This window comes from Chiroxiphia lanceolata, chromosome 31, assembly GCF_009829145.1.
Source record: "Chiroxiphia lanceolata isolate bChiLan1 chromosome 31, bChiLan1.pri, whole genome shotgun sequence".
Classification (NCBI taxonomy): domain Eukaryota; kingdom Metazoa; phylum Chordata; class Aves; order Passeriformes; family Pipridae; genus Chiroxiphia; species Chiroxiphia lanceolata.
Genome location: NC_045667.1, coordinates 323,657 through 350,894, shown reverse-complemented (window position 1 = coordinate 350,894; position 27,238 = coordinate 323,657). Strand labels below are relative to the sequence as shown.

The 27,238-nt window shown below is 65.5% G+C and overlaps 6 protein-coding genes across 12 annotated transcripts; 2 read left to right on the top strand and 4 right to left on the bottom strand.

Moving 5' to 3' along the window:
- Positions 1-535: 535 nt before the first annotated feature.
- Positions 536-4,213, bottom strand: MON1B (MON1 homolog B, secretory trafficking associated). 4 transcript variants are annotated; one of them, XM_032713743.1, is made up of 6 exons: positions 4,185-4,213; positions 3,193-3,695; positions 2,553-3,075; positions 1,354-2,164; positions 1,097-1,244; positions 536-737 (listed from the first exon to the last, which is right to left on the bottom strand). In XM_032713743.1, the coding sequence occupies exons 2-6, from the start codon at positions 3,526-3,528 to the stop codon at positions 555-557; spliced, it is 2,001 nt and encodes a 666-aa protein (XP_032569634.1). In that variant the 5' UTR covers positions 3,529-3,695; positions 4,185-4,213; the 3' UTR covers positions 536-554. The 4 variants fall into 4 exon arrangements, with proteins under 4 accessions (XP_032569634.1, XP_032569635.1, XP_032569633.1 ...); XM_032713744.1 differs by having other exon boundaries at positions 2,553-2,925; positions 3,313-3,695; XM_032713742.1 differs by having other exon boundaries at positions 2,553-3,312; positions 3,421-3,695.
- A 194-nt stretch (positions 4,214-4,407) lies between these two features.
- Positions 4,408-6,533, top strand: PTPN18 (protein tyrosine phosphatase non-receptor type 18). The gene is made up of 5 exons (XM_032713785.1): positions 4,408-5,062; positions 5,329-5,384; positions 5,462-5,652; positions 5,732-5,806; positions 6,003-6,533. The coding sequence occupies exons 1-5, from the start codon at positions 5,012-5,014 to the stop codon at positions 6,068-6,070; spliced, it is 441 nt and encodes a 146-aa protein (XP_032569676.1). The 5' UTR covers positions 4,408-5,011; the 3' UTR covers positions 6,071-6,533.
- Positions 6,143-10,123, bottom strand: IMP4 (IMP U3 small nucleolar ribonucleoprotein 4). 2 transcript variants are annotated; one of them, XM_032713769.1, is made up of 9 exons: positions 10,029-10,123; positions 9,431-9,539; positions 8,882-8,965; positions 8,297-8,406; positions 7,717-7,849; positions 7,221-7,375; positions 6,728-6,822; positions 6,576-6,646; positions 6,143-6,470 (listed from the first exon to the last, which is right to left on the bottom strand). In XM_032713769.1, the coding sequence occupies exons 1-9, from the start codon at positions 10,029-10,031 to the stop codon at positions 6,358-6,360; spliced, it is 873 nt and encodes a 290-aa protein (XP_032569660.1). In that variant the 5' UTR covers positions 10,032-10,123; the 3' UTR covers positions 6,143-6,357. The 2 variants fall into 2 exon arrangements, with proteins under 2 accessions (XP_032569660.1, XP_032569661.1); XM_032713770.1 differs by having other exon boundaries at positions 9,412-9,539; positions 10,029-10,117.
- A 98-nt stretch (positions 10,124-10,221) lies between these two features.
- On the top strand, positions 10,222-12,488 carry CCDC115 (coiled-coil domain containing 115). 3 transcript variants are annotated; one of them, XM_032713781.1, is made up of 7 exons: positions 10,222-10,314; positions 10,391-10,491; positions 10,737-10,840; positions 11,198-11,289; positions 11,532-11,660; positions 11,901-12,182; positions 12,260-12,488. In XM_032713781.1, the coding sequence occupies exons 1-6, from the start codon at positions 10,308-10,310 to the stop codon at positions 12,146-12,148; spliced, it is 681 nt and encodes a 226-aa protein (XP_032569672.1). In that variant the 5' UTR covers positions 10,222-10,307; the 3' UTR covers positions 12,149-12,182; positions 12,260-12,488. The 3 variants fall into 3 exon arrangements, with proteins under 3 accessions (XP_032569672.1, XP_032569671.1, XP_032569670.1); XM_032713780.1 differs by lacking the exon at positions 10,222-10,314 and having other exon boundaries at positions 10,323-10,491; positions 11,198-11,283; XM_032713779.1 differs by lacking the exon at positions 10,222-10,314 and having other exon boundaries at positions 10,323-10,491.
- A 130-nt stretch (positions 12,489-12,618) lies between these two features.
- UBA1 (ubiquitin like modifier activating enzyme 1) lies at positions 12,619-24,652 on the bottom strand. The gene is given in 27 exon segments (XM_032713718.1): positions 12,619-12,899; positions 13,189-13,289; positions 13,379-13,480; positions 13,767-13,958; positions 14,352-14,444; positions 14,542-14,630; positions 14,897-15,086; positions 15,551-15,625; positions 15,747-15,942; positions 16,476-16,540; positions 16,801-16,869; positions 16,871-16,998; positions 17,229-17,394; positions 17,735-17,890; positions 18,314-18,394; positions 18,723-18,833; positions 18,971-19,126; positions 19,607-19,753; positions 20,215-20,312; positions 20,471-20,603; positions 20,779-20,869; positions 20,998-21,104; positions 21,329-21,463; positions 22,104-22,272; positions 22,711-22,769; positions 23,140-23,250; positions 24,554-24,652. Coding segments are annotated over 26 exon segments (3,156 nt in total). The 5' UTR covers positions 24,554-24,652; the 3' UTR covers positions 12,619-12,763.
- Positions 24,653-25,616: 964 nt separating this feature from the next.
- NDUFB11 (NADH:ubiquinone oxidoreductase subunit B11) lies at positions 25,617-27,194 on the bottom strand. Its single transcript, XM_032713787.1, is given in 4 exon segments — positions 25,617-25,828; positions 26,473-26,603; positions 27,041-27,136; positions 27,138-27,194. Coding segments are annotated over 4 exon segments (408 nt in total). The 3' UTR covers positions 25,617-25,704.
- Between the last annotated feature and the right edge of the window lie 44 nt (positions 27,195-27,238).

Genomic DNA, 27,238 nt, shown 5'->3' with positions numbered 1-27,238 from the left:
GCCTTTTTCGTCACATTTTCCCACCCTGTCCCCCACATTTTTCCCCTAATGTTTTCCCACCATTTTCTGTCCATTTCCTCTCACCTTTCTGTGCCCTTTCCCAGCCCTGTCCCTTCCAGTCACCATTTTCTTTCCCTTTTTCACTCCCAGTCACTTTTTCCAGCTTTTTCTCTTCCCTCTTTTCTGTCCCCTTTTCCCTCCATTTCTTGTCCCCTTTCCCATCTCTTTGGTCCCTTATTGCCCTCCATTTCTTGTCACTTCTTTTAGCCTTTCCTGCCATTTTCTCACACATTTTCCCACCATTTTCTGTCCCCCTTTCCCTCTCTTTTCTGTCCCATTTTCCCTCTATTCTGTAAGTTCTTACCTACCTTTTCTTTCAGGTGTTCCCACCATTTTCTGTCTGATGTACCCCCCATTTTGTGTTCCCTTTTCCCCCTTCTCTGTCCCCTCTCACTCCTGTTCATGTTCCCTCTCCCCCCTCCCCTCACCCCTCAGGACGTGTCCCCCCTGTCCCCCCGACTCAGGACTCTTCCCCGTGGTCTCAGTGTTTATTGTCAGCCCTCGGGCTCGGCCCCCTCGGGGCGCGCGGGCGCAGCGCAGAACGGCGCCGGGTAGCGGATGAACAGCCAGTCCTCCTCCTTCTTGAGCCAGCGCAGCAGCTTGGTCAGCACCGCGATGGCTCCTGCCTTCGTCACCAGTGGGCTGAAGCAGCTGTACAGCTCGAATTTGCTGGTCACCTGTGGGAACCCGCGCCTGTTAACTCTGGGACCTACTGATAGCAGTGCCAGTGAGCACCTGCTAACTCTGGGTCCTACGGACAGCACCGACAGTGAGCACCCATTAACTCTGGAAACTATCAAGAGTGGTCACAGAGAGCAACCCCCATTAACTCTGGAACCCACTCATGGCAGCACAAATGTGCACTTCCTGTTAACTGTGGGATCTGATGACTGTGCCACACACCCACAACTTCAGTAACCCTGGAACCTGCTGAGAGAACTGTGAGTGAATGCTGTCTGTTAACTCTGGAACCTGCTGACTGTGAGCACCCCTCTTAACTCTGGAACCTGCTGACAGCTCCTCCCCTGCAGCTCACCCAGGCCAGGAGCGTTTCCTTCTCGGCCACGTGGTAGAGCAGGCGCAGGGGCCGCTGGGGGCTGTGCACGCGGCTGTGTAGGTAGTGGTACAGGTCGAAGAGCCGGTGCTGCTCCTCCTCGCTGGTGTAGGGCTCCTCCAGCTCGGGGCTGCAGCCAGTGAGAGGGGGGGAAGAGAGGGGGGGAACGTGGGCATGAGGTGAACACCAGGGACACCCCCAGCCCCCCGGTTCTGGGGTGTTTTCCCCTCCCCGCACACCTGGTGAACTGCGGCAGTTGCTGCATCTCCTCGGGCCCCTCCAAGGGCTTGTAGAGGAAGTGCCGGAGCTCGGGGGCGCCGGCGCGGGAGGGGCCGTACCCCGCGCCCCCCTGCACGGCCGCGCCGAGCTCCGCCAGCCAGCCCTGCACCCGCAGCGTGTCCTCCAGCTGCCGCCGGCACGCGGCCGCCGCGTAGAAGCCCTCGCGCTCCGTGGACAGCAGGATCAGCGTCACGCCCTCCTCCTCCTCCTCGCCCAGCCGCGCTGCGTACGCGTAGAAGTAGCCGTCGGGGTTGAAGCGGGGCAGGCACACGGGGGTCCACACCTCGCCCGCACCCGCCCCGCCGCCCAGCAGGTTGAGGAGCAGGTGCAGGTCGCTGGCACAGAGCCGCCCGCCCTCGGCCAGCGCCCGCTGCCGTGCCGCCGTCACCAGGCGCCCGTGGGCTGCCAGCACGGCCAGGGCGGGCGCGGGGCGGGCGGCGGCGGCGGCACGGCGCAGGGCCCCGGACACGGCCCGGCGCAGCCCCCCGGGCAGGGGCAGGCAGCGCGCGGCCCCCAGGAGCAGCCGCCCGTCCGCCGCAGCCCCGCCGAGCAGCCGGTCCAGCACGGCCTCGGCGCCTGCCAGCAGCCGGCGCAGGTCAAAGCCGCGGCGCCGCGCGAAGACGCGGGCGATGCCCCCGCGCGTCAGCAGCGACAGGATCTGCTCATGCACGAACGCCAGCTCCCGCCGCAGCTGCGCCGCCGACTGCCGCGTGCGAGACACCGACACCAGCAGCAGCGGCCCCCGCTGCTCGAACACCAGCGTACGGTCCTCTGGGGGAGAGAGGGGAGGGGGTCATCAGGGGGCAGGGGACCCAGAGCGTGACATGCGGTTGGGGACACCCCGGGGAGGTTTGGGTGATGGTTGTTTTGGGGGGAGCCAGGTGTTGTTTTAGGGGGGGAGTTGTTTTTGGGTGGTGGCTGTACCAAGGAGGAGGGCTGGGGGGAACGTGTGTTTTGGGGGCTGGTTATACCTGGGGGGGCTGTTCTGGTGGATTCAGCTGGACCCAGGAGAGGGGTTGTTTTGAGTGTGCTGTTGTGTTTGGCAGGCATGTACTCAGGGAGCTGTTTTGTGTGGGGTTGTTTCAGGGGTACCCTGGGTGGGTCTGTGTGAGTTTGGGGGGTCCCATGTCCTGCCCTCCCTGTGTCCCCCGTGCCGTACCAGAGCAGATGGCGCGGATGGCATTGCCGCCGCTCTGGATGAAGGACACAAGGGCCATCATGACACCCATGGTGGCTGCCAGCGCCTCCTCGTTGCCGTGCCGGGAGTAGATGGGCTTCCCGGCCTCGCTGAGCACGAACACGTGTTTGCGCCGCGCCCGCCAGCCCGCAGCTGCCACATCCTCGTCCGCCCCGCGCCGCCCACCCAGGGCTGATGTGGCCACTGCCGCTGTCACTGCTGCTGTCACCTCCTCCTCCTCGTCCCCAGCAGGGACACACCCTGGGGACGTCACGGCCTGCGTTTCCTCCTCCTCCTCCTCATCCCCAACAGGGGAACACCCCAGGGATGTCACTGCTGCTGTCACCTCCTCCTCCTCATCCCCAGTGGGGGGACATCCTGGGGATGTCACCGCTCCCACCTCCTCCTCCTCACTGGGGTGACGCCCCAACGATGTCACCCCCACTGTCACCTCCTCTTCAACTCCAACAGGGGGACACTCCGAGGACGTCACTGCTTCTGTCATCTCTTCCTGCTCCTCACTGGGGTGACACTCTGGGGGCGTCACTACTGTCACTGCCGCCGTGTCCTCATCTGTGCTGTGCCGCCTGTCTGGGGCCAGTGTGGCCTCTGCTGCTGTCACCTCTTCCTGCTCCTCACTGGGGTGACACCTCAGGGACGTAACTGCCGCCGTCACCGCCACGTCTTCCTCCTCCTGCTCCTCACTGGGGTGACACCGTGGAGACGTTGCTGCAATGGTCACCTCACCAGCGTCCCCTGAGGACGCTGTGGCTGCCACCGCCATCAGTGCCACTGCCTCGTCCTTTTCCCCACCGTGCTGGCAACCCGGGGACATCATGGCCGCTGCCACCTCCTCCTCCTCACCAGGGTGGCCCCACAGGGACATCGTGGCTGTCACTGCCACTGGTACCTTGTCCTCCTCCTTCTGCCTGCCGTGGTGATGACCCAAGGATGCCATGGCTGCTGCCCCCACCAGGTGGGTCCCCGCCACACCTGTGATGGGCACGGGGCGCTGGGGCAGTGCCCAAAATCCTGAGCGGCCCCACCCCTCTGCAGGGGCCTCACCGGGGCGGGGCTCAGGGGACCCGGGCTTGGAGGTCCCGGGCGCTGCTGCCCTTGAGGCACCTGCAGGAGGGGGGTGATGAAGGGGCGGGGCTCGTCGAGCCACACCCACATACATTAACCACGCCCCTGACCACGTCCCCCCACCTCGATATCCCCAGCCCCCGGGGGGGTCTTCCCACCACGCCACGCCCCTCGGTATCAGGCCACGCCTCCTTAAGCACTAAGCCACACACCCCCGTCAGAGCCCCACCCCGGAACACGTGGTGCCCACACGTAGCTCATTGGCCCCGCCCTCGACCGCGAGACCACGCCCACACACGCTCTAAGACACGCCCCCCGAGTGGTCCCGTAGCCGCGCCCCTTCTCGGCCACGCCCCCAGGAAGCCCCCGCCATACCACAGCCCCACCAACAGAGGCTTAAAACCCACGCCCATCGCCAAGCCCCGCCCCTCATCACAGCCCCGCCCTCCGGTGCGTTTCTCCCCCACCCGTGGACCCCTTGCCCTGGTCCCAGGCCCCGCCCCTGGCCCCGCCCCCCCGCGCGCTCACCCTCCCGCCGCGGTCCCGCTCCCGCCGCCGCTGCCGCCGCTTCCGGGGCCGCCGCGCCGCGCGCGCCGCGTGACGTCACCGCGTCGCCCGCGCCCGCCAATCCGCGCGCGGTGCGGAGGCAGAGGGCGCGGCCAATTAGCGGTGGCGGGGCGTGGCCTGAGGCGGGGCGGCCCTTTTGGCGGGTTCCCCGGTGACGTCACGAGGGGGCGGGGCTGCGGCACTCAGAGCCGCGTGACCGGGTGGGGGGGGGAGGGACCCAGGGGCCCTAAAGGGGCCATAGGGACACCACCCAGGGGTCTGCGGGGCCATAGGAGACCCCTCAGAGGCTCCCCGGCTCTGTGGGACACCCCAGGGGGCTCTGCAGGGGCTGTACAGACCCACCCCAAGGTCCCATAGGGCCTATAGGGCCTCCCAGCTGACCTGTAGGAACCACAGGGACCTCAGAGGTGCTGTAGGGACCTCCAGAGCTTCTATAGGCTCCCCAGAGGTGCTTTAGGGGACCTCACACAGCCACAGCAGCTGTCGAGTCCATAAGGACTCACAAAATTCTGAGACGAATTCACAGAGGCTCTATAGGGTCTATAGAGCCCCCCCAATACACTACAGGCACCAGAGGGACCTGAAGAAGCCCCACAGAGCCCCCCACAGATGGTACAGGGTATATAGGGACCCCTAAAGGTGGCACAGGGAACCCTCCAGAGGAGCTTTAGCCCCCCCAGCTTGCGTCCAGCCCAGGGGCAGGGTTTAACCCGGGGGCGGAGCCTGGGGGACAGAAAACCCCCTGGTCCCCTCCATCCCCTGCACACCTGGGACCCCCCAGGACCTCAATGGCACCTCCACCGCCCCCTGCCCATCTCAGCCTGGCCCGGGGGGTCCAGGTTAGAGGGGGACCCGGGGGGGCGGATGGGGACCCAGGGGTTGGGGGCAGTGCAGGAGTTGAGGGGGGGGCCCCGGGGGCTCAGGGGGGGCCTCAGGCATCCGGGGCGGGGTGGGAGCACAAGGGCTGAGCGGCACTTCCTGCCCCCGGAAAGGGGAAGTTAGAGCAGGGACCAGGGCTGCCAGGGGGCCAAGAGAGTTTGGGGGTGACCCAGGAGCTCGGGAAGGCCCCGTCACTGGGAGGCTCAGGTGACCCCCTGCCCCCCAGCCCCCCCTGTACCAGGACGCCGTCGCCCGCCGGGCCCTGCGGCCGCCCCTGCTCAGGTGAGTCCTTGCTGGGGGTTGGGGGAGACCCGGACGGGGGGTCCCTTCCCTTCCTCACCCTCCCCTCCCTCTCCCAGGAGTGTCTCGGTGCCGGCCGAGCCCCCCGCGCCCCCCCCCATGGATGTCACCTATGCCGTGGTCAACAAGGCGCGCCGGGGGGGCGGGGCCGCGGGACGAGACCCCGCCCCCTTCGGGCGAGACCCCGCCCCCTCGGGCACGTGCTCCCTCCCGGGGAGCCCCGTGCACCGCCCCTCCCCCACCCCGGCAGGTGAGTGGGGTAGCTCGGGGGGGATCTGGGGCACCTTGGGAGGCTGATGGGCTCTGACGACCCCCCTGCTGCCCCCCAGGCTCCCCCCGCCCCGCTGACGGCGCCTACGAGGTTGTGACCCCCCCCGGGGACTCCGTGAGCGGCCCCTGCCTCGGTGAGCATGGGGGGTCCAGGGGGGTCTGTGGTGTCTGGGTGGCTCTGGGGGCGTTTCAGAGAGTTCCTGGTGTCCAGGGTGGGGAGTGAGGGGTTCAGGAGGGCCCTGGTGTCTGGGGGTGGTTCAGGAGGGGATTCAGGGGGGACATGGGGCATCTGGCCCCCCCTCAATGTCCCCCTGTCTCCCCCAACCCCAGGGTTTAACTTCCGCATCGGGAAGCCCAAGGGCCCACGGGACCCCCCGGCCGAGTGGTCCCGGGTGTGAAGGGGGGACGGACCCCTGGGCCCCTTCTGCCAAGGAGGGGCTGCAGCAGAGCCCGGCCAATCACCACAGAGCTCAAAGTAGCCAAAAACGGTTTATTGTGACAAATAAAAAATGATTCTGTGACCCCCAGGTGTGTGAAACACCCGGGGGGTTCTGGCGGGGCCCAGGGGGGCCCTGGAGCCTGGGGGGGATCCCAGGCATCCAACAGGCTCCCAGCTGCCTGGGTGGTGCCAGGTTTCCAGGAGGATCCCAGCTGCCTGGGGGGGCCCAGGGCAGGTCCGGGGAGCTCAGGTGGCGCTGAGCAGGTGGCGCTTGGGGGCCGTGGCCGTGTAGGGGTGCCAGCGCCACTCCACGTCAGCTGCATCCCCCTGCTCCAGCGTGCCCAGGCGGATCAGGTAGGCTGGGGGGGACACAAGGGCATTGGGGACAGCAGGGGACATGGGGAGACCCTCGTGGGGCTGTTGGGGACAAGGGGGGCAGTGGTTGGGGATGGGGGGACACTCACGGCGCAGCTGGAACCGCGGTCCCACCTCCTCCAGCTCCACCGTCCGCCCCCGGCGCCGGTACACGTGGTTCCTGCAGGGACAGGGGGGTCAAGGGGGGCCCAGTCCCGGTCCCAGTGTGACCCACCCCCCATCACCCCCCCGTGTCACCCACCGCACGAGGATGACGTCATCCTCATTGGCAAAGGTCACCACGCGGCGGCTGTCGGGGCGGGGCACGGGGAACAGGTGCTTCAGGATGGTCCCCACCTGGGGGGGACAGGGATGGGGTCACTACACCCCTGGGTGCCCCATGAATGGCCCCGTGTCCCCATGTCCTCCCCCATGTCCCCCCACTCCACCTGATGTCCCCCTCGTGTCTCCTCCAAAATCCCGCACGTCTCTCCAGAAACCCCCCCACATCTTGTCACATCCCCACGTCCCGCCAAGTCCCCACATCACCCCATATACCAACATGCCTCCAGAGACCCCTCCACGTCCTTTCACATCCCTACATCCCCCCAAGTCTGCGGCCTCCCTTGTCCCCCCATGTCCTCTTTGTCCCCACCATGTCCCCACTGTCCCCATTGCCTCCCCACACCTCCTTTTTCCCCCCATGTCCCTTTTGCCCCCCCATGTCCCTTTGCCCCCGAGCCCCCCGGCCGTACCCTTTTGCCGAGGGTGGAGTCGAGGCGCAGCAGCAGCAGGTGGGGGGCGGCCAGGGGGGCCCCCCCGAGCCCCCCGACCTCTTGGCGCAGGACGGCCCCGCTCAGGGTGAAGTGGGCAGTGGGGCCGTGGGGCAGGTGAGACACGGTCAGCCCGTCTGGGAGTGGGGCCTTGTCAGGACACGCCTCCCAATGGCCCACACCCCACTGATGCCAAGAACCCTGCCCCCCTTGGCCCCGCCCACTCAGCAAACACCTGCCTGGCAGGTGGAGCCCCGCCCCTTCCTGTGGCCCTGCCCTCAGGACACCTTTGCCAAAGCCCCACCCCTTGTGCCTTAACCCCGCCCACTCCCATAAGCCCCACTCCTTCAACTGGAGACCCCCAGGGCCCCGCCCACCCTCATGGCCACACCCTGTTCTCCACAACCCTGTCCATGATCATTAGCATATCCCCATTAGCCCTGCCCCCTTTGGCTGTGAGCCCCTCCCCCACACTGACCAGGCCGCCCGCGGGTCTCGTGCAGCACCAGCAGGTCGGTGACCCCCGCGGCCCGACAGGCCCCCACCAGGGCCCCCAGCTCGGCGCGGCCACGGTTCATGCGCCGCGCGCCCGGGAACAGCAGGCACAGCTCCTGGGGCGGGGCAGGGCAGGGTCAGCGGGGACACACTCATTGGTAGGCCACACCCATTGGAATACACCCACCTCTGGGCCCCACCCCTTCTTCAAGGACACACCCACCTCCAGGCCAACTTGTGGACAGGGAGCCACACCCACCTACAGACCCCGCCCACAAATGACCACACCCACCTAAACAGGTTCCACCTCCCATGTACAATCATTGGCTCAAATGAAGCACCACCCCCAAAGGGGTGGGGACAACCAAGCCCCTCCCACTGCCCCAACCCACACCCACTTTGTAGAGCAACAAGCCCCACCCCTGCCTGAGGTTACACCCCTAATAGAGGACACCCACCACACCCTGACCACACCCATCCTGATCACACCTATCTTGACCACACCCACCCCAACTGCATCTGACCACACCCTCATTAAACACACCCACCCCAACCCCACCCACCTTGGCGAAGAGCCGCAGGCGGGCACTGGGGTCCCGCGATGTCGTCACCATCACCTTGGGGGGCTCCACCCCCGCCCAGCGGTACTCGTCATCCTGGCTGCTGGTGGCACCTGGGGGTGGGGGGTTTAAGGACTGTGCCCCCTCCTGCCACAGCCACACCCACATGGGGGCAGCTGAGCCCCTTTGGGGCTGTTTGGGTCGATTTGCTGACTCAGTTCTGGGGGGATTTGGGTGGGGCGGATTTGATCCTATTTTGGGGCGATTTGGAAAAATCCACTCCCATTTTGGGGTCCCTGTGGGGAGTTCTTGGCCCAACGTGGGGAAATGGGGCAGATTTGATCCCATTTTGGGACAATTTGGCCAAATCCTCTCCTTGCATTGGGGTGAGTTTAATCTTGTTTGGTGAGGGCATTAAGAAAAAGCGACATATATTTTAGGAGAAAACAGGGCAAATTTGATCCTGAATTCGGGGCTAATCTGGGGTAAAGTCCACCCTTCTTTTGAGGCAGCCCCTTACATTTTGGGGTTGAAGTCACTCCCCATTCCAGGGTCCTGCTCACCCCCTTTTCTGGGGGTCCCACTCACCCCCAGGGGTGTTGAAGTCAAACTCGAGCTCCTTCTGCAGGGCCAGGGCCTCGCGCCGCAGCTCCGTGGGCAGCAGCTGGTTCTCTGGGGGACAGAGGGGAGACTGGGGGCTCACACAGGACCCTCAATGCTCCTGGCCTCAAATACCCCCCCAGCCCCAAATAACCCACCCTGGCCCCATAGCACCCCAGTCTTCCCCTTTGACCCATCTTTAACCCTCTCAAATGTCCCAATCCCCCCTTTCCCTCTCCAAGTTCCCTTTATCCCCCCAAACCCCTGTTAGCCCCACTCTGGTCCCCCCCAAACTCCCTTTAACCTCCTCTTTATCCCCTCCAAACTCCCCCTTAACCTCTCCCAAATCCCCTTTTCTGCTTCCTGACCCTTCTTTACAGCCCCCAAACCCTCTTTAATCCCCTACTTTATCTCCTCCAACCCCCCACATAACTCCTCTCAAAGCCTCTATAACCCCCCCAGCCCCCTCCCAGCCCCTCTTTACGGCCTCCCAGCCCCCCTTTACCCCCCCTGGGGACCATTCCCGGTTCCCGGTACCGTCCAGTGCCCTCCGCAGGCTCTCCCTCCTCTCCCGCTGCCGCTGCAGTTGCTGCTCCCGCGCCCGGCGCTGAAGGTACTCCCGGCGCTCCCGGGCCTGGCGGCGCAGCTGGAACGGGGGTCACCGTCACACCGGCGGGGTCAGTGGTGACACCGGGACACCGGCGGGGCACCGGGACACGGGGGGTGTCAATGGTGACTCCGGGGGGGCAATGGGGGGATATCGGAACTCTGGGGAGGGGGACATGGGGATGTGTGGGGGGACACTGGTGGGGGACGTTGGTAAGGGGACACTGCGGAAGGGGACACGGGGCCGGGGGGGACAGTGGAGGGAGAGGACACGGGCATGTAGGGGGGGCCCGTTTTGGGGGACAGGGGACACTGGCGGGGGGACATGAAGAAATGAGAGGGATGCGGGGCACTGGGGGGGCACTGGGAGGGGCACAGGGGGATGTGCGGGGAGCCCGTTTGGGGGGACACAGGACAGTGGGGTGGGACATGGGGAGACGAGAGGGATGGGAGCACCGGGGGACCCTGTGGGTGACACGGGGGGGACACGGAACCCCGAACCTCCCCCAACCGCCCCCTCGCCCCTCACCATGGTCGCGGCCGCTCCGCTCCGCACGCGCCGGAGTCACCCCCCAGCACCGCCGCCGCCCATTGGCCGAGCGCCGGCGGGCCAATGGGAGCGCGCGGTGCTGCCATTGGGGCGGGTAACGCTGCGCCCTTACCCAAGATGGCGCCTGGGGCGGTGTCACCTCCCAGCGCCGCGGGCCCTCAGTCAGGCCCCGCGCGCGCGCTGATTGGCCAAAGCGTCCCGGGGGCGGCTGCTATTGGAGGAGGCGGGGCCCGAGCTGAGGCCGTGGCGCGGGCGGCCATGGAGGGTGAGTGAGGGGCCGGGGGGGTTGGGGGTCCCTGGAGTCCTCCCGGTGTTGATGTGGGGTCCTGTGTCCCCCTCAGGGTCACTGTCGCTGTCCCTGGACGCGGCGGCGCTGGAGCTGATGGAGGCGCTGGAGCTGCTGCAGGAGCGCCGGGAGCGGCTGGAGGAGCATCTGCGGCAGGTCAGGGGGAACGGGCGGACACAGCGGGGACAGGGGGTGTGGGGAGACATTGGGGGGACACCACCCACTGTGGGGGACATATGTGGGGTCGTGCCACTCGGCACCAGGACACACCGCTGTGGGGACAGACAGGGACACACCACTGGGATGTGCACTCCCGGGTCCCCTCTGTCCTGTGTCCCTCCTGTCCCCCCAGGGCTGGCTGTCCCTGTCCTGTGTCCCCACTGTCCCCCCTATCCCCCCAGGGCTGGCTATCCCTGGCCCAGACCCGGTACTCCCTGGGGTGTCACCGCGTCTCGTCCCTGCAATATGGGGCCACCATGGTGCCCCGAGTGCGTGTGAGCCACAGGTGGGGACACGGGGGCAGGGACATGGGGGGCACAGGGACGTGGGGGCACAGGGACGGGGGGGGGACACTGGGACATCAGGGGGACCATGGCAGAGGGTGGCAGGGACATGGGGAGGACATGGGATGTTGGGGACACTTGGCAGAGGGACACAGGGCTGGAGGGGACACCAGGGGACACACAAAGGGATGTCCTTGATTTGGGGAGGTGATATAGGGGTGACACTGATGTCCCCATGGGGGGGTGCGGGGTGGGTGTCGGGGGGCTGTTGGGGGCTGTCAGGGGGTGCTGGGGGGTCTCTGTGGTGGCAGAGGGACACCAGGGGTGGCAGTGACACCATGTCCCTGTGTCACCCCCAGGCAGGACCCAGGAGGACGCCCCCACTTTGAGGAGGTGCTCGGAACAGGGGGGGACTCCGAGGACCCCAACCCTCAGCAGGACGGGGGTGACGGTGAGGGGGGGTGAGGCGGTCCCTGGGGAGTTCGGGGGGGTTTAGGGTCCCTTGGAGGACCATGTGGGAACTGAGGGTGCCCGGGGGGGGTCCCCTGGGGGTGCTGGGAGGGAATTTGGGGTCCTGGGGACATCACCCATGGGTGCTGGGGGGGGATGCTGGGGGTGCAGGGGAGGAACTGGGGGTGCTGGGGGTATTCTCAGTTGTTTTCTGGGGTGTCACTGACCTTGTCCCTCTCCCAGGGCTGCGGCAGCGCCGGGGAGCCCCAGAGAAAGGCGGGGCCCCCACCCGGCCCCCCCCAGACCCCCTGGGCTGGTTTGGGGTGCTGGTGCCCCCCAGTCTGCGGCAGGCACAGGGCAGCTTCCAGAGGGGTGAGAATGGGGGCCTGGGACTGGGGGGGGCCCCAAAACTACAGGGGATCTGGGCGGGCCCCTGAACTCTGGTGGGAACTGGGGGATCTGAACCAGAGGGGTCCCCCAAAGCAGGGCGAGGGTCTCCAAACTGTGGGGGTCCAAAATCTGGGGTGTCCCCAAAGAACAGGGGATCAACCAAAACTGGGAAGGGCCTGAAGGTCATGACCCCATGTGACCCCTCTGGCCCCCTGGCCCCAGGGGTGACACTGGCTGTGGAGGTGGCCGAGCTCCAGGGCACCGTGGACGCCGTGGCCACGCGGTACCGGCACCTCCTGCGGCAGAAACGGCTCCTGGCCAGAGAGAGAGGGGACAGAGACACCCCCAGGGACAGCAGCTCCTCAGGAACCCCAGCGGACACCGAGACCACGGGGATGCTGGGTGACGTCAAGACCCAAGGGGACACTGAGGGTGGCACAGTGACCACGGGGGACATGGGGACTGCGTGACATGGACACTGAGAGCACCAGGGACGCTCTGCAGGTAACACGGGGGACACAGAGGAGCACAGGTGGCACCACGACCCACAGGGACACAGGTAACGTGCTGACCCTTCCCAGGTGAAGCGGAGCCTTCCCAGGTGACACAGCACCTGCCTGTGGGTGACACCGATCCCCCGAGGACGCTGCAGGTGACACTGAGACCCACTCGTGGGTGACATGGAGCCCCCAGGGACCCTGTGGGTGACACTGAGCTCCAGCAGTGGGTGGCGGTGCTGTCACCATCCTCGTGACAGGACCGCTCCAGGGCCCCCGTGTCTCCCCCAATAAAGCTGTTGTGGTGCCACCAGCGCTGTGTCCCCTCTGTTCCCAATGTGCCACCATCTTTGTGCACCCTATGTCACCTGGTAGCCATGCTGGTCCCATGTGACCCCTCAGTGGCCCCGCCTCTGCCCCACCCAATCAGCAGCAGCCCCTTTGCCAACGTCTATGTTTATTGGGCGGGGCCCTCGCCCCGCCCCCAGGCCCTGCCCCCGGTGGGCGGGACCGACACAACAACGACTATGGGGAGGGGTGGGGTGCAGGGGTGTGGTCTGTGGGGGCGTGGCCAGGGCGTGGCGTCCCCTAGCGGATGGTGTAGCGCACGTAGGGCACCTCGATGTCGGCATCAGTGTTGTCGTTGCAGCAGAGCTCGAACACCAGCGCCTTGACGTGGCGGCCCAGCTTCTTCTTGGACACCCGGGTCACGATCTCCGTCATCCTGGGGGCAAAGCGGGGTCACAGGGGGGTCGGGGGGTCCCGGTCCTGGGAATCAGCACCCAGAGGGAATGCAGCCATGGCCTGTCCCCACCCCTGGGATCTGTCCTCCTCTTTGGTACCCTGTCCCTCTCCCACAAGATACGTCCCTACCCCTGGGATGTCTCTGAAACCTCATGTCCTGTCCCCTCCCCAGACCCTGTCCCCCTCCCCAGACCCTGTCCCTCTCCCCAGGATGTGTCCCCCTCCCCAGACCCTGTCCCCCTCCCCAGGACGTGGCCCCCTGGCCCTACGGTAGGTCATGGCGCTCGCGCAGCTTCGCCGCCGACATGAAGAAGGAGTACAGCATGGAGACACCCTGGGACAGCATTGTAATTTCCAGCTGGTGCTCCTTCTGGGGGGGGACACGCAGGGGGCTCAGCGTGGCACAGGCACCCACGACTGCCCCGCCCCCTGCCCAGTCCCCCCAGTCCCTCCCAGCACCTTGAAGTAGGCGAGGAACTGGCGCAGGGTCATCTCCTGCCCGTCAGGCTGCAGCCCCTGCACCTCGAACCGGTCCCACAGCGTCCACTCCACGTCGTAGTACTGTGGGGCACAGCAGGGGGGTCAGAGCCATGGGGGGGGGGGAAGGATCAGCCCAATGTGGGGGGGTGTCAGCAGGTCTGACTCACAGAGCCACGGCTGGCCACAAACACCCACGGGGCAATGGGGGGTCTTGGGGAGTCACTAAGACCATGGGGTGAGTCAGGGCCCCTGTAGGTTCTCCCCCACCCTGTGGGGTCAGGGAGCCGTGGGGCAGCAGCTCAGCCCAACCGAGACCTCAAATCCCCTCCAGAAGTGACCCCCCACCCCCTCCACCCCCTCTCCCCACCTTGTTGCGGGGGCAGGCGAGGGGCTCGGAGAAGGTGACGAAGGGCAGTGCCAGGTTGAGGAAGGCGTTTTTGTAGGAGCTGAGCCGGCGGTGCCCCTGCACCAGCTTGTAGAGCTCCAGGCAGACCAGGCCCACCACTGCCGCCGTTGTCGTGGCGATGGCTGGGATGATCTTCCCGGCGATCAGTTTGCTCTGGGGGCGGGAGGGGCCTGTAGGGCCGGGGGGGCAACGGCCCCACTGATCCCCCCCCAGGGGTCTGCAGCCCCCCAGGGCTCCACAGTCCCAAGAGGCCTCGTGTGAGCCCTTGACTCACCCATGTGTGACCCACACCCAGTAACAGCTCTGGTAACACCTCACAAAACCCCCCCCAGCACCCACAGGGCCCTCCCCAGCACTCACAACCCCCATAACAACCCCAGGCACCCGCCAATAGCACCCCTGTGATCCCCCTGGCACCTACAGGACCTCCTGCAGCACCAACAGGTCCCCCACAGCATCCACAGGACCCCACATAGCACCCGTTAGGATCCACCCAACACCCACAGGAGCCCCATTAACACCCTGGGACCCCTCCCCAGCCCCCACCTTGTGGCGGTCGGCCGGGGGGATGTCGTAGTTCTCTGCACGCAGATTGGAGGCGGCGACAATGAAATCCATGTGGAAGTTGGTGTCGTCATCCTGGAGGAACCCAGGGGGGCAAGGGGTGAGCATCCGGGGCTGGGGGGCACGCAGGGGTGGGGGTGAGCCCTCTGTGGGGTGGGGGGGCAGCACCCACCTTCTCGAAGTCGATGGGGAACATGCGGAACCCGGGCAGCTCCTCCGGGCTGGGCAGCGATGCCCTCAGCTCCTCCAGGCGCCCGTCGTCTGGGGGGGGGACACGAGTGGGACCCTGGCACCCCCAGGACCCCAGTGGGACCCCACTACATGTGTAGGACCCTCCCAGCCCTCCAAGTACCCCTCAACCCCAGCAGTTACCCCAGCGCCCTGATCCAACCACCAGCCCCTCTCCCCAGCCCCCCGAGCCTCCCCAGCCCCTCACCCAGGGCGGCGTTGGCAGCCCCCTGTGTCCCCCTCACCCAGGGCAGTGCTGGCAGCCCCCCTGAGCCCCTCCATGGCCCCCAGCCCCTCACCCAGGGCGGCGTTGGCGCTCTGCAGCTCCTGGTCAGACACGTGGATGCGGACGCCGGCCTTGGGCGTGAAGGGGGGGACGTGCACGTGGCGCAGCAGCTCGGCCACGGCTGCCCGGTCCCGCGAGCCCGCGATGCCGTAGCTCTGCGCAAACAGGTTCGCCGCCGCCATCACGTAGTCCAGGTGCAGGGGCTGGAGGGGCACCAGGGTCAGGGGGCACCCACAGGGCGTGGGCGGCACCCAGGGCTGACGGGTGACACCCACAGGTGACGCGGGGTAACCGAAGAGGGATGGGATGACACTAAAGGGGGACAGGTGACACCCAAAGATGGCACGTTCAAGAGTGAGAGGCATTAGCTGAGTGCCACGGGGCAGTACCCAAAGGTGAACAACAGCCATCAGGAGCGACGTCCATCACCCAAAGGTGACATCCTCCACCCAAGAGTGACCGAGACCTCCCAGGAGCAATGGCCACCCCCAAGGGACGTGGGGTGACATTGGAAATGGACAGAGAGCACTCAAAGACAGTGGAACCCAAAGATGGCCAAAGACACCCAGGGGTGATCGATGGCCCCTGATGGGGACTGATGGCACCTGAAGGATATGCCCCCCCACCAGGTGACAGGCCCCCCCTCCCCACACAGGGCCCAACTCACGTTGTCGGGGTCAAAGACAAGGGGGTGGGGGCAGCGCTTGGGCCCCGACCAGAACAGGGTCCCCGAGTTCGTTGTCTGCAGGGGAGGAGGTGAACGAGGCAAGTAGGGGTTAACAAACCAACTGACTTTAACGATGCTCCCCTTGGGTGCCCTCCCCTCTCCCAGGGCCCCTCCCTGTGCCCCCCAAGCCCCCCACCTGTTTCGGGGGGAAGTTGTGCAGCAGCTGGAGGATGTTGTTGCTGTACTGGCGGTGCCAGTGCCGACAGGCCCAGGCCACGCAGTCGGGCCAGGCCCGGGGCCGGTCGCTCACGAGGCTGCGCTGGACGGCCTCGAGCACCTCCAGCGGCTGTGTCCCCGCCAAGCGCAGCGTCCGCTCCAGGAACTTGGGGTCCCTGGGAAAAGGAGGGACAAGGGGGTTACAGGGGGACACAGGGGTTATGGGGGGTTCAGGGGTCCCAGCCAAGTGCACCGTCTGCTGCAGGAACTTGGGGTCCCTGGGGAAACGGGGATCGTGCGGGGTACAAGGGGGTTACAGGGGTCCTGCCCGGGTGCAGTGTCTGCTCTGGGAACTTGGGGTCCCCAGGGGAATTGGGGTACAGGAGGGTTATGGGAGGTACAGGGGGTTACAGGGGTGCTGCCAAAGTACAGCGTCTGCTCCAGGAACTTAGAGTCCCTGGGGGAAAAGGGGGTACAGGGGGGTTACAAGAGTTTATGGTGGGTACAGGTGAGTTATGGGGGGGTTATGGGGGGTACAGGGGTCCTGCCCAGGTGTAGTGTCCACTCCCCAGAAGAAATGGGGGTAATGGGGGGCCATGGGGTATGGGGGATGGGCATGGGACTATATGGGTGCTGCATGTGAGAGATGCAGGACACATGGAGGGGATTCATGGGGGCTTTGGGGGTGCCCCCTCTCCCCCACACTCACATCAGGTACTGGTTGACGTTCTCAGCTGGTTGCTTGAAGAGCCCCTCGAATTCGTCACGTGCCCACTGCAGGGGAGGGGCTGTCACTGGGGGGACCCTGGTGCCTGGGACCCCCCAAAACAGGGACCCTGGCACTCCCCAAAATAGGACCCCAGTACCTGGGACCCCTCAAACAGGATCCAGGTATCTGGGAATCCCCCACGGGGGACGCAGACATCTGAGGCCCCCCTAAAACAGGACCCTGGCACCTGTGGACCCCTCATGGGGCACCAGGTATCCGGCACACCTGGACACCCCTGGTAGGTGCTTGGCACACCTGGACACACCTGGAGTGTGTGCTCGATGGCGTTGGGGAAGTTCTTGAGGGTGCAGATGGGAATGGCCTTCTCGGGGGGGGTCCTGGCTGGAGCTGTACGACTCACTCAGGAACGGGATCACCACCTGCACGTTGCCCTTCGTGCCCAACGTGCCCGACTCCAGCAGCGGCTTCCGGTAGTACACACAGCGCCGGTCCATGTACAGCCCTGCCGGGACCTGGGGTCAGCTGGAGACACATCTGGGGGCTATGGGGCACCCCACAGCCACGGGGCATCCCCTGGATATAGGACATCCCAAGTGGTGCCAGGCCCCAGGAGCAGCTCCAGAAAAGGCCGTTCCTTATACACCTGCAAGGGTCTCTCCAGACCCCTAAGGACCCCCAGAGCCCCCTGCAGCCCCCAAAGGATGTTCCCCGAGCCCCCCAGGCCCCGCTTACGGGCGTCCACGTTGTCCAGGGCGTTGGCGACGCCGTCCAGCCCCTCGAAGAAGTCGTCGTCGTAGACGCGCTCGGTGTCGGGCCCCACGCGGTCGGTGCGGCTGCTCACGCGCAGCGCCGGGTTCATCTCCCGCGCCGCCGCCGCCGCCCGTTCCGACTTCAGCTTCTGTGGGGGGGACACAGAGCCGGTGAAGGCACCCCCCTCCAGGACACACCCTCCTGAGCCACACCTCCCTGTGCCTCTGCCAGTGCCATGACACATCCAGGAAACTCCACCCAACCGCTGACTAACACTGAGCTGACATTGAGCAACTCAATGGCAGCACCTTGGTGGTGGTTACCCAAGTCCCACCACTGCCTCTACCTACTCATCCTCCACCCCGACTCCTTCCTTAGGCCCCTCCAATCACCGCCCACCTTCAGGTAATGCCTGTTGGCCAAGTCAACCAACCCTATGGACGTTCCCACCCCTTGAGGCCCCACCCACTCCCCGTTCGGCCCCTCACCGTGACGTCCCAGGGCCGAAACAGGAACTGGCGGTTGAGGTTGGACTTCTCGATGGTGTCCATGTCGGTGACGGTGACGCTGCCGTCGGGGCCGCAGCCCAGCCCCACCATTGCAAAGTTCTTGAGCAGCTCACAACCAATGGCCCCCGCCCCCACCTGCCAGGGACATGGGGGGACATGTGGGGACAGAACCCGAGGTGGGTCAGGGGGTTGGGGACATGTGGGTAGGAACAGATGGGGCTGAGGGAACAGTTGGGGACACTCATGGGATATACAGGGACACTTGGAAGACACTTGAAAGGAAATGGGAACATTTTGGGAACACTGAACACCAGAGTAAAACCTGTGAAAACACCAGGGAACACTTTAGGGATTCTCAAAGACAATCAAGACACCGCCAAAGACACATGGGGACACCTGGGAACATGACCCAAAATGACCCAGGAGGGCTGCGGACAAGCGGGTGGGAGCGGCGGTGCTTAGCAGAGTCATAGGAGGACATTTTGTGACATCTGAAGGACGTGAAACAAAACAAAAAATAGATTGCTGTGGACTCTGGGGACAGTTGGGGACACTGACCACAAAGTACTTCTGGGCGCCCAGCTTGGCCTGCAGCTCCGCCCCGAACACGGCGATCTGCCCGTCATAGCGGCTGTTGCGCTGTGGATGATGTGACACCAGGGTCACCCGGCTGGGCCACCTCCAGGGGACACCCCTGGGGCCACAGAGCCACCACAGGGCCCAGGGGTGACACCTGCCCATAGGTGTCCCCAAGGGGGTACAGCAAAGGGGTCCTCAACGCACAGCCACCCACGGGGGCTCAGGGGCCACCCCAACCCCATCGAGGTACCCGCTCATGGGTGTCCCCAAAAAGGGTGTCCCCAACAAGGTGACGAATGGGTCTTCTCCAACAAACATTCAATAACCAACATCCCACCGAGGAGACACCCCCGGGGGTGCCCCACCCAGGGGTGCCCCAGCCCCTCACCGGCCGGCACTGCTCCTCGGTGAGCAGCGAGTCGCGGTTCTCCTCGGGCAAACACTCCAGCGCGTCGAAGTAAAGCCACTGAGTGATGGGCGTGAACTTCCCTGACACGGCCTGTGCAGGGACAGCGCAGGGACCCCGGGGACGCGTCAGGGACGAGGCAGGAGCTCCGGAGAGACACATCAGGGACAGGACAAGGACACCGGGGGGACACGGGGGGCTGGGGGTTCCCAGGGGCCCAAGTGCGGTACCTTCATGACCTCCTGAGCCGCCAGGCCCCCGATGAAGGCGTTGACAGGAGCCAGGTCCCCGGTGGCCTGGAAGGCCAATTCCCGCACCAGCTCCTCGTCCAGCTCTGCCCCCGCAGCCACTTCCCGGGCCAGGGCCACCACCTCGGCCGCGTCACCCTGAGACACACAGACACCCCCATGGCATTGGGGGACACACACATGGCGTTGGGGAGGCACACAGAGCTGGGGATGCCACCAAGGGGCCACGACCAGCAGTGGTGGTGGGGGTGAAAGGGCTGGTGGTCTCTATGGCCTCAATGGTCCCCACAGTGTCCCAAAAACCTCCAGAGTGTCCCTGACACCCCCAATGGCCCCAGTGTCCCCAAATGGTGGCAGGACCATGGTGGGGGTCTCTGCTGGTGCAGGACCTGATGACTCCATGCTCCCTGTGTCCTTTCAAGCCGCCAATAGCTCTGACAACCTCAAATGTGGGCAAAGCCATAGTACCCTCCGTGTCCCCAACACCCTCAGCGTCCCCAGTGTTCCCAGCACCTGGAGATGGGCCACAGGGGTGGTCACGTTGGGGTAGGGCCTGGTAGCCTCCACATCCCCAAGACCCTCAACGTCCCCCACCCCACTGTCCCCCCATGTCCCCACCTGGTGGCGGGGCCGGGGGGGGCGGCCGTGCTGGCACATGAAGTGGTGCAGCCCCTGCCACCCCCAGTGCATCATTGCGGGTCTCTCGACCTTCCCGAAATCCATCACCATCATCTCCGGCTCAGCCAGAGCATCCCGGAACCGCTTCTGGGACAGTGACAGGGACAAGGACAGGTGAGGGTCACTGCCCCCAGTGTATCCCAGTGACCCCCCAGTGCCTCCCACAGCCACTTTTGGGACAGCAATAGCTGAATGTGCCAGTGCCCCCAGTACAACCCAGTGACTCCCCAGCGCCTCCTCACAGCCGCTCGTGGGCAGCGAGACAGGTACAGGTGAACACCAGTGACGCCCACTGTAAACCCATGTCTAGCTAATTCCCTCATAAATTCTTCTTGTCACACCCCCAGTATGTCCCATCGCCCTCCCCACAACCTTCCACCTCTCCCAGTGCTCCCCAATCTCCCCCAGTGCCCCACGATACAACCCTGCCCCCTTCCAGTGCTCCCAGATTCCCCCAAACTCCTGTCAATCCTCCCCATCTCTCCCATTGCCCCTCCCTGCCTTCCAGAACCCTCCCAGTGCCCCCCAGAGCTCCCAGTGCCACTCACGAAGTGGATGTGCTTGGGCATCTTGACCTGGGTGACGATGCCCCCCTGCACGTAGTCCCCGAACCCGCTGGTGTCCCCGATGCTGAAGGTGTACGGCCCTGGGGGAGGGGTGTCACCAGGGCACCCCCGCTCCAGGGCACCCCAAAAAGGGACCTTGACATCCAGGAGACCCCCAAAAAGGGCACCAGGTGTGTCAGACACCCCCTAGAACAGCCCCAGATAACCAGGGTTGTCATCACAAAGCCCCAGGGCTCACCGAGGACGCGGATCTCGACGGGGCCGCAGCGGTTCAGCTCCTCCATCCCCTCCACCTCGGTGAAGGTGACAAAGTCACCCGTCTCGAAGCCGTGACGCGCCTCGTCCAGACACGTCACCTCCCCGGGGCACCCCTGGGGGGACACAGTGGGTGCTGAGGGGACCCTGACACGCAGGAACCCCCCAGGGTACCCTTGGGAAGGGGGAGGACACACAGGGGGTGCTGAGGGGACCCTGACATGCAGGAACCCCCCAGGGTACCCTTGGGAAGGGGGAGGACACACACGGGGTGCTCAGGTGACCCCGTACCTTGGTCACCATGGAGACCATGGCGCTGAGGGGCTGCTCCCCATTGGGGTCTGTCACCACCATGTCGTCCCCAAAGTCACAGAACAGCTGCCTGCAAGGGGAGGGTCAGTGGGAGACCCAAAAAAGGAAGCTCAGTGTTCAGGAATCCCCTGAAGAGCCCTCCCAACCCCCCTTCACCTGAAGAGGCCCCAGTCCCCAAGAACCCCCCGGCCCCCTCACCCGAAGAGCCCGCGCGTGTCGGCCACCACCAGCTTGATGTCGTGGCTGTGGCAGAAGTCTCCGACCCAGAGCTGCTCCTCCAGGGGGGAGTTGGTCAGGACCACCACCTGTGGGGGAACAAGGGTCACCTGTGTCACCTGGGGCACCTACCTGGGGTGGGGGGATGATCTCCTTGACATGGTTATCAGGGGGGTTTGGGGGTACAGGCACCCCCAGGTGGGTACAGGTGGCCCGGGGGGGGTACACCTGGTCCCTGGGGGAAGGGGGGGACACATCTGTCTGGGGGGGCTACACCTGCCCCCTGCGGGGGGGGCACACCTGGCTGGGGTACCTGGAAGGGCGCCAGCAGCTCCTGGGACAGAGGCTCCCGCGTGCTGGTCACGGCCACGTAGGAGTTGAGCTCCGCCAGGCGCGGCAGCGTCGCCTCCGCCCGGCTCTGCCCCACGTCCTCCTCCCGCAGGTAGAACTGGGGGGGCAAAGGGGAATCAGGGGGGGCCCAGCACCCCCAAACACCTCCACCTTCTCCTCCTTCATGCAGAACTCAAGAGGAAAAAGGGGGATCAGGGGAGCCCCAGCAACTCACAACCCCCCCAACCTCCCCAAGCACCCAGGGACCCCCCACCCCTGAATCCAGGGCGAGTTTAACAACCCAAATGGAGCAATTGTGGGGGATTTATTCTCCTTGGGGGGTGTTCAGGTACCCAGAGAGCAGCTAAAACCCACGGAAAATATCCAAGGACCACAGGCAATATCCAAAACCCAAGTGAGGTATTTATATTCCTGGAAATACTTATGGCCCAAAGGAACCTGACCCCACCCCAAAACAAACGTGGAGACTATTTACTCTCTCCGCCAAATGAATTACCCCAGATGGGACTCAGCTAGGAGGGGGGTTGGGCCAGGGGATGAGGTGGAGGAGTTACCTGCCCAGGGGGTGTTACCTGCCCAGGGGGTGCTACCTGCCCTGGGGGGTGTTACCTGCCCAAAGAGTATTACCTGCACTTGGGGGGGTTACTTGCCCTGGGGGGTGTTATCTGCCCCGGCACTGTTACCTGTACTAGGGGGTGTTACCTGCCCAGGCGCTGTTACCTGCCCAGAGGACTTACCTGGGAGGCGAGGTCTGTCCAGGTCGCGGGGTGGGGGTCATGCAGGGTGACAGACTTGACGCCCCCCAGCACCAGGTTCTTGGCCACCTCCACGCCGAGCCCCCGCAGCCCCGACACCAGCACGTTGGAGGTCTGCATGCGCTTCATGGCCTCGTGGCCCAGCACGTACCTGGGACGGGGGACCCCAATCCTCACGGGTACCCCTGAATCCCCACAGTGCCCCCCAAATCCTCACAGGGCCCCCTCAATCCTCACGGGGCCCCCTCAGTCTTCACAGGACCCCCTGATCCTCACAGGGCCCCTCAATGCCACAGGAACAGCTGAAGGCACCTGGGATGGTCCCAAGTGTCCAGGGCCCCCCCAAACCTGTAGGGACTCCCCAGCCCACACAATTCTCCCTCAATCCATGGGGACTAATCCCCAACTCTATAAGGAACCCCAAACCTACAGGAACCACCTCCCAAGTCCATAAGGACCCCGTTCAAGCCTACAGGAAGCCCCCCCAATCCATGGGGATGCCAAAACCCCTTGGGAAGGACCCAGGCAGGTGGGAGCCCCCGAATCCCTCCAGGGATACCCAAACCCCCTCAAGCCCCCCATCACTCACAGCTGGCGGGAGTAGAGCCCCTCATCGATCTCGGCCTCGGCCCCGTTCTTCGCCATTCCCTGGGGACAGGAGGGACAGAGGCATCACCGGGAGGACACCCAGGGGACACCGGGGCTGTGTCGCCCCGGGATCAGGAGCAGGACCCCCCAGGGGTGACACCAGGGGTGAGAGATTGTGTCACCGCTGCTCGGTGACATCGCCCCTGATAAGGGACACACGTCAGCCCCAGAACACATAAGGACACCCAGGTGATACCAAGTGACCACAGGCCACGTCCAGGAGACACCATGTAACCTGGAGCAGCTCCGAGCACCTCAGAGGTGACAGTGAGAGCAGAAAAAGTGCCGGTCTCCCACGGGGCGACAGACAGGCCCCCCAGAAGGTGCCAGGGCCTCTGTGGGTTGCACGGTCCCATCAGGCGACACTCACGTTGGTGGGGGTGACGCTGGGGGACACGGCGGGGGCGGGGGCGTGGCTGGAGCCCGTCGGTGGCTCAGACCCGGAGATGCGGCGCTTCTTCGACAGCGGGGAGCTGGACATCTGGGGATGGGGACAAACAGGGTCAGCTGGGGTCACAGGGACACTGGGGAGCTGGACATCTGGGGACGGGGACAAACAGGGATGGGAGTGACAAACGGGGACAGGGACGGGGTTACAGGGACACTGCGGAGGTGGACATCAGGGGATAGGACACAAACAGGGTTAGCTGGGCAGAGGGACATCAGGGAGCTGGACATCTGGGGACAAGGGACAACCAGGGGTCAGCTGGGGTCACAGGGAAAGCAAGGGGGCAGGAGTCACATGAGGACAGGAGGAGGGAGAGCAGGGAGCTGGACATCTGGGGACAGGAGGCAGCCAGGGACAGGGGAACACTTGGAGGGATGCTCTGGGGGCCAGAAGTGATGTCTGTGGGGATGTCGGGTGACACTGTCAGGGGTGGGTGACATGTGGGGGGGCAATGAGTGGGACAGGGGGCACACGGGATGACAGCAGGAACAAGGAGTGATGCTGGGAGATGTGGGGTGGCACCAGGTGACACTGGATGGGGAGGGCGATGCAGAGTAACATCAGTTGACACCACAGGATGGACAGGGTGACACCAAGTGACACTAGAGATGGACAGGGTGATGCTGGGTGATACCAGGTGACGCTGGGTCATGGGAGGTGGCACCAGGTGATACCACGGGATCAAAGGTGACATTAAGTGACACTAAGGACAGACAGGGTGACATGGAGTCAGGGGTGGGGACACCAGGTGGGACGGCAGGTGACATCAAGTGACACCAGGGATGAATACGGTGACACTGCGTGACAACGAGGGATGCACGGGTGCAAGGGGGACTCTGGGTGACACTGAGGAATGGAGGAAGACACTGGGGAACAGGGACAGTGGCACTGAGGGACAGGAGGGGACACCAGGTCACACCGCCAGCACCCCCCGGACCCGGGCACCGGGGGCTCCAAGAAATGAGGGTCCCGGTGCGGGTCCCGGTCCTGGGGTCCCATCACTGGGGGAGGTTCCATTGCAGGGGTTCCCCATTAACCGGGGGGTCCCAGTTCCGGGGGTTCCATTGCGGGAGTTCCCATCGCCGAGGGCCTTTCCCAGCCCCCGGGGTCCCCGAGAGAGGGGTCCCAGTCCCGGGTCGGTTCCCGTCCCAGGATCCCTGCGGGGGGGCGGTTTCACCTCGGAGACCCCCCGGCCCCCCCTCAGCGCCTCCTCTCAGGCCCGGCCCGGGGTCCCCCCGCCCGGTGCCGGCCCCGTGCGCCCCGAGAAGGCCCCCCCGCGCCTCCCCCGTCCTCGGGCGCCCCCCGGAGCCCCCCCTGTGCCCCGCGGGGGCCGCACCAATGTCGCTGTCCAGGCCCCGCCGCCGGGTCCCGCCCGCTCCGCTCGGCTCCTCCGCGACAAGATGGCGGCCGCGGCCGCTGCCACCCACCGCCCCCTCCCTGCGTGCGCCCGGCCACGCCCCCCGCACCGCCCCATTGGCTGCCGCCGCCTGGTACCGCGCGCCCATTGGCCGTTGCCTCCCGCCACCGCCCGCCCCCCTCGCCCCCCGCCCTCGCCCGGCGCGCGGATTGGGTGGGCGCGCCCTCGCTGGCCACGCCCCTTCCCGCCGTAGGGCCCGGATGCGGAGGCCCCGCCCTTCCCGCATACGGATTTAGGGGGCGTGGCCTCGTGACACAGCGCGGCGCGCGCAGCCCCGACGGCGGCCCAGGAGGGACACGGGGGGCAGCGCGGCCGGGACGGGGGGCTATGGGAGGCACAGGGGGGTGGGGGGCGGAGGGACCCATGGGGGATCTACAGGGGCGACTTAGGAACCTAAAGGGGGTTTGTGGTGTGTAATGGAAGCTTACCAGGGCCTATAGGGGCCTACGGAGCGTATATGGCGAACTATAGATTAAAAAACCTACAGAAGTTTATAAAGAGAATAGAGCAAATTACAGGGGACTATGGCGGGGTAAGGGGGCGTCCCTGAGATAATGCAGGAACATCCAGAGCGGTCCAGGGGTCTGAGAGGGTCTGCAGAGCCACATGGGGTTGTGGAGGGGCTGGCGGGGGGGTCACATAGCGTCCTATGGGGGACCTGAGGGGTTCCAGGACCCTGGGGGGACCGAGAGGGGTGTGGGGAACCTCGGAGATCCGTAGGGCCTCATTCGGGAGTTACGGGGAGCTCTGGGGGGGGCTGTAGGGTGAACGGCTCTAGGGGCCCGTGGGGGTCTATAGGGGCCCGTGGGAGGGGCCACAGGGGTACATGGGAGAGGTCGGGGGCCCGGGAGAAGCCATATCAGGAACACGTGATGTCGCACGCTGATGACGTAACGGCACCGTGAGAGCAGCCAGGAGACACAATCCCATCTTGGCGCCCCCCCCCCCCTTTTCCCTCCCCCAAAAATAAAAGACCGAGACATGATGAAACCCAGCGCTTTATTCACAGACCGACAGTGGGAACGCCCCGGCCCCCCAGGGGGGACCGCGGAGACTCGGAGTGGTCCAGGTCACTCCGGGGGGGGCAGGGAGAGCCGTGCGGGGTCGTAGTAGTTGGAGGTGAGCAGGGGCAGCCCCAGCCGCTCCCGCTCCCGCACCTGGATCTCGGCCTCGCGCCGGGCCCACTCCATCAACCTGGGGGGAGGGGACAGCAATGGGGGGCAGCCCCTGCCAGGGAACCCCCAAACCCAGGGATCCACGTGTCTGGGGATCCCAAATCCACCCTCCCCGTGTCCAACTCCCTCCCACAGAGCCCTATAGATCCTTACAGCCCCCCATACCCTCCCACAGGGCTCTGTAGCCCCCCATACCCTCCCACCCACAGATCCGCCCCAGCCTCCCATGACACCCCGTAGGTCCCCAGGGTATCATATAGCTTCCCATATGGCTTAGGGTCCCCCATGGGCTCCTATAGACCCCCCAAGGGCTGCCAGGGGCCCAACAGACCAGAAAACGCCAAGGGATTCACAAAGGACCACCGTGGGCTCCAGAGAGGCTCTCAGGGATCCCCAAATCCCCCAACAGGCTCCTATTGAATGCCCCTGGGCCCTACAGACCCCAATAGACAGCCCAAGACCCACCAAGAGCCCCCTACACCCACAGACCCCAATAGACACTCTAAGACCCCCCAGAAGCCCCGTACACCCCACCACGGGCTCCTGTAGACCCCAATAGTGGATCTGGAAGCCCCCCCCACTCCCTATAAGTCTCCCCCCCCGGCTGGGGCCACCCCCTACCCCCTTCAGCCCAGGGGGGTTTCCCAGGGCCCCCTGACAGACCCGTAGTCGGGCAGGTAGTGCAGGAACACGGAGCCGAGAACGATGGCGACAGAAACCCCGGTAAAGAACACCGCGTGCATGTTCAGCACGTCAGCGTCGGGGTCGGCTGAGAACCCGTGATAGTCGGGGTTCTGCGGATGGGGGATAATGAGGGGCCTGTCCTTGAGCCCCTCCCAGAAACCCCCCTAGATGTGTCCCCCCCACCCTGGTTCCCTGTCACGGACCCCCAGGTGTGGCCCCCCTCCCCACCCAGCCCTGGCCCCCGCCGCTCCGAAGCCCCGCCCCCAATACCAGGCCCCGCCCCTAAGGCAACAAGCTCCGCCCAGAACCTTTGCCCATCAATGAGCCCCTCAAAGCCCCGCCCCCAGCGCGTGGTTCCGCCCCATACAAAGCACCGCCCTCTGAACCCCGCCCACTCGACGAAGCCACGCCCCTCCCAACCCACCCGCTGTCATGGAAACCCCGCCTGTTCCCAAGCCCCACCCCCTGGACTCCCCCTTGTGAGGCCACGCCCCCATTCCCCAAAGCCCCATCCTTCACGGTTTGCCCTTGGCTTGCCCCCGCCCACCTTCTTCTGCGCCGCCATCATTGGCTCCTCCTCGTGCGGGTCAGCGCCGAGCGGCCGCGGCAGCGCCAGGGCCCCGGTCGGCCCCGTGGCGCGGCCCCCGGGCCCCGCCGGGCAGCGCTCGCAGCGCCCGCAGCGCCCGCGCCAGCGCCGCCATCTTCGCCGCGCTCCGCCCCGCCTTTTCCGCTCACGTCGCCTAAT

What these genes read in the sequence shown, in the direction of transcription:
- MON1B (XM_032713741.1), bottom strand. Translation starts at nt 3,528, where the DNA reads ATGGCATCCTTGGGTCATCACCACGGCAGGCAGAAGGAGGAGGACAAG. An exon ending in CATCCGCGCCATCTGCTCTG is followed by an intron (nt 2,165 to 2,552) that starts GTACGGCACGGG and finishes TCTCTCCCCCAG; the next exon opens with AGGACCGTACGCTGGTGTTC. An exon ending in AGGAAACGCTCCTGGCCTGG is followed by an intron (nt 738 to 1,096) that starts GTGAGCTGCAGG and finishes GGGTTCCCACAG; the next exon opens with GTGACCAGCAAATTCGAGCT.
- CCDC115 (XM_032713779.1), top strand. Translation starts at nt 10,366, where the DNA reads ATGTGGGGTCCTGTGTCCCCCTCAGGGTCACTGTCGCTGTCCCTGGAC. An exon ending in TGGAGGAGCATCTGCGGCAG is followed by an intron (nt 10,492 to 10,736) that starts GTCAGGGGGAAC and finishes CTATCCCCCCAG; the next exon opens with GGCTGGCTATCCCTGGCCCA. An exon ending in TCAGCAGGACGGGGGTGACG is followed by an intron (nt 11,290 to 11,531) that starts GTGAGGGGGGGT and finishes TCCCTCTCCCAG; the next exon opens with GGCTGCGGCAGCGCCGGGGA.
- IMP4 (XM_032713769.1), bottom strand. An exon ending in CCTGCGGAGGGCACTGGACG is followed by an intron (nt 8,966 to 9,430) that starts GTACCGGGAACC and finishes TCTGTCCCCCAG; the next exon opens with AGAACCAGCTGCTGCCCACG. An exon ending in TGACTTCAACACCCCTGGGG is followed by an intron (nt 8,407 to 8,881) that starts GTGAGTGGGACC and finishes CCCCACCCCCAG; the next exon opens with GTGCCACCAGCAGCCAGGAT.
- PTPN18 (XM_032713785.1), top strand. Translation starts at nt 5,012, where the DNA reads ATGGCACCTCCACCGCCCCCTGCCCATCTCAGCCTGGCCCGGGGGGTC. An exon ending in CCCCTCCCCCACCCCGGCAG is followed by an intron (nt 5,653 to 5,731) that starts GTGAGTGGGGTA and finishes GCTGCCCCCCAG; the next exon opens with GCTCCCCCCGCCCCGCTGAC. An exon ending in CGTGAGCGGCCCCTGCCTCG is followed by an intron (nt 5,807 to 6,002) that starts GTGAGCATGGGG and finishes CCCCAACCCCAG; the next exon opens with GGTTTAACTTCCGCATCGGG.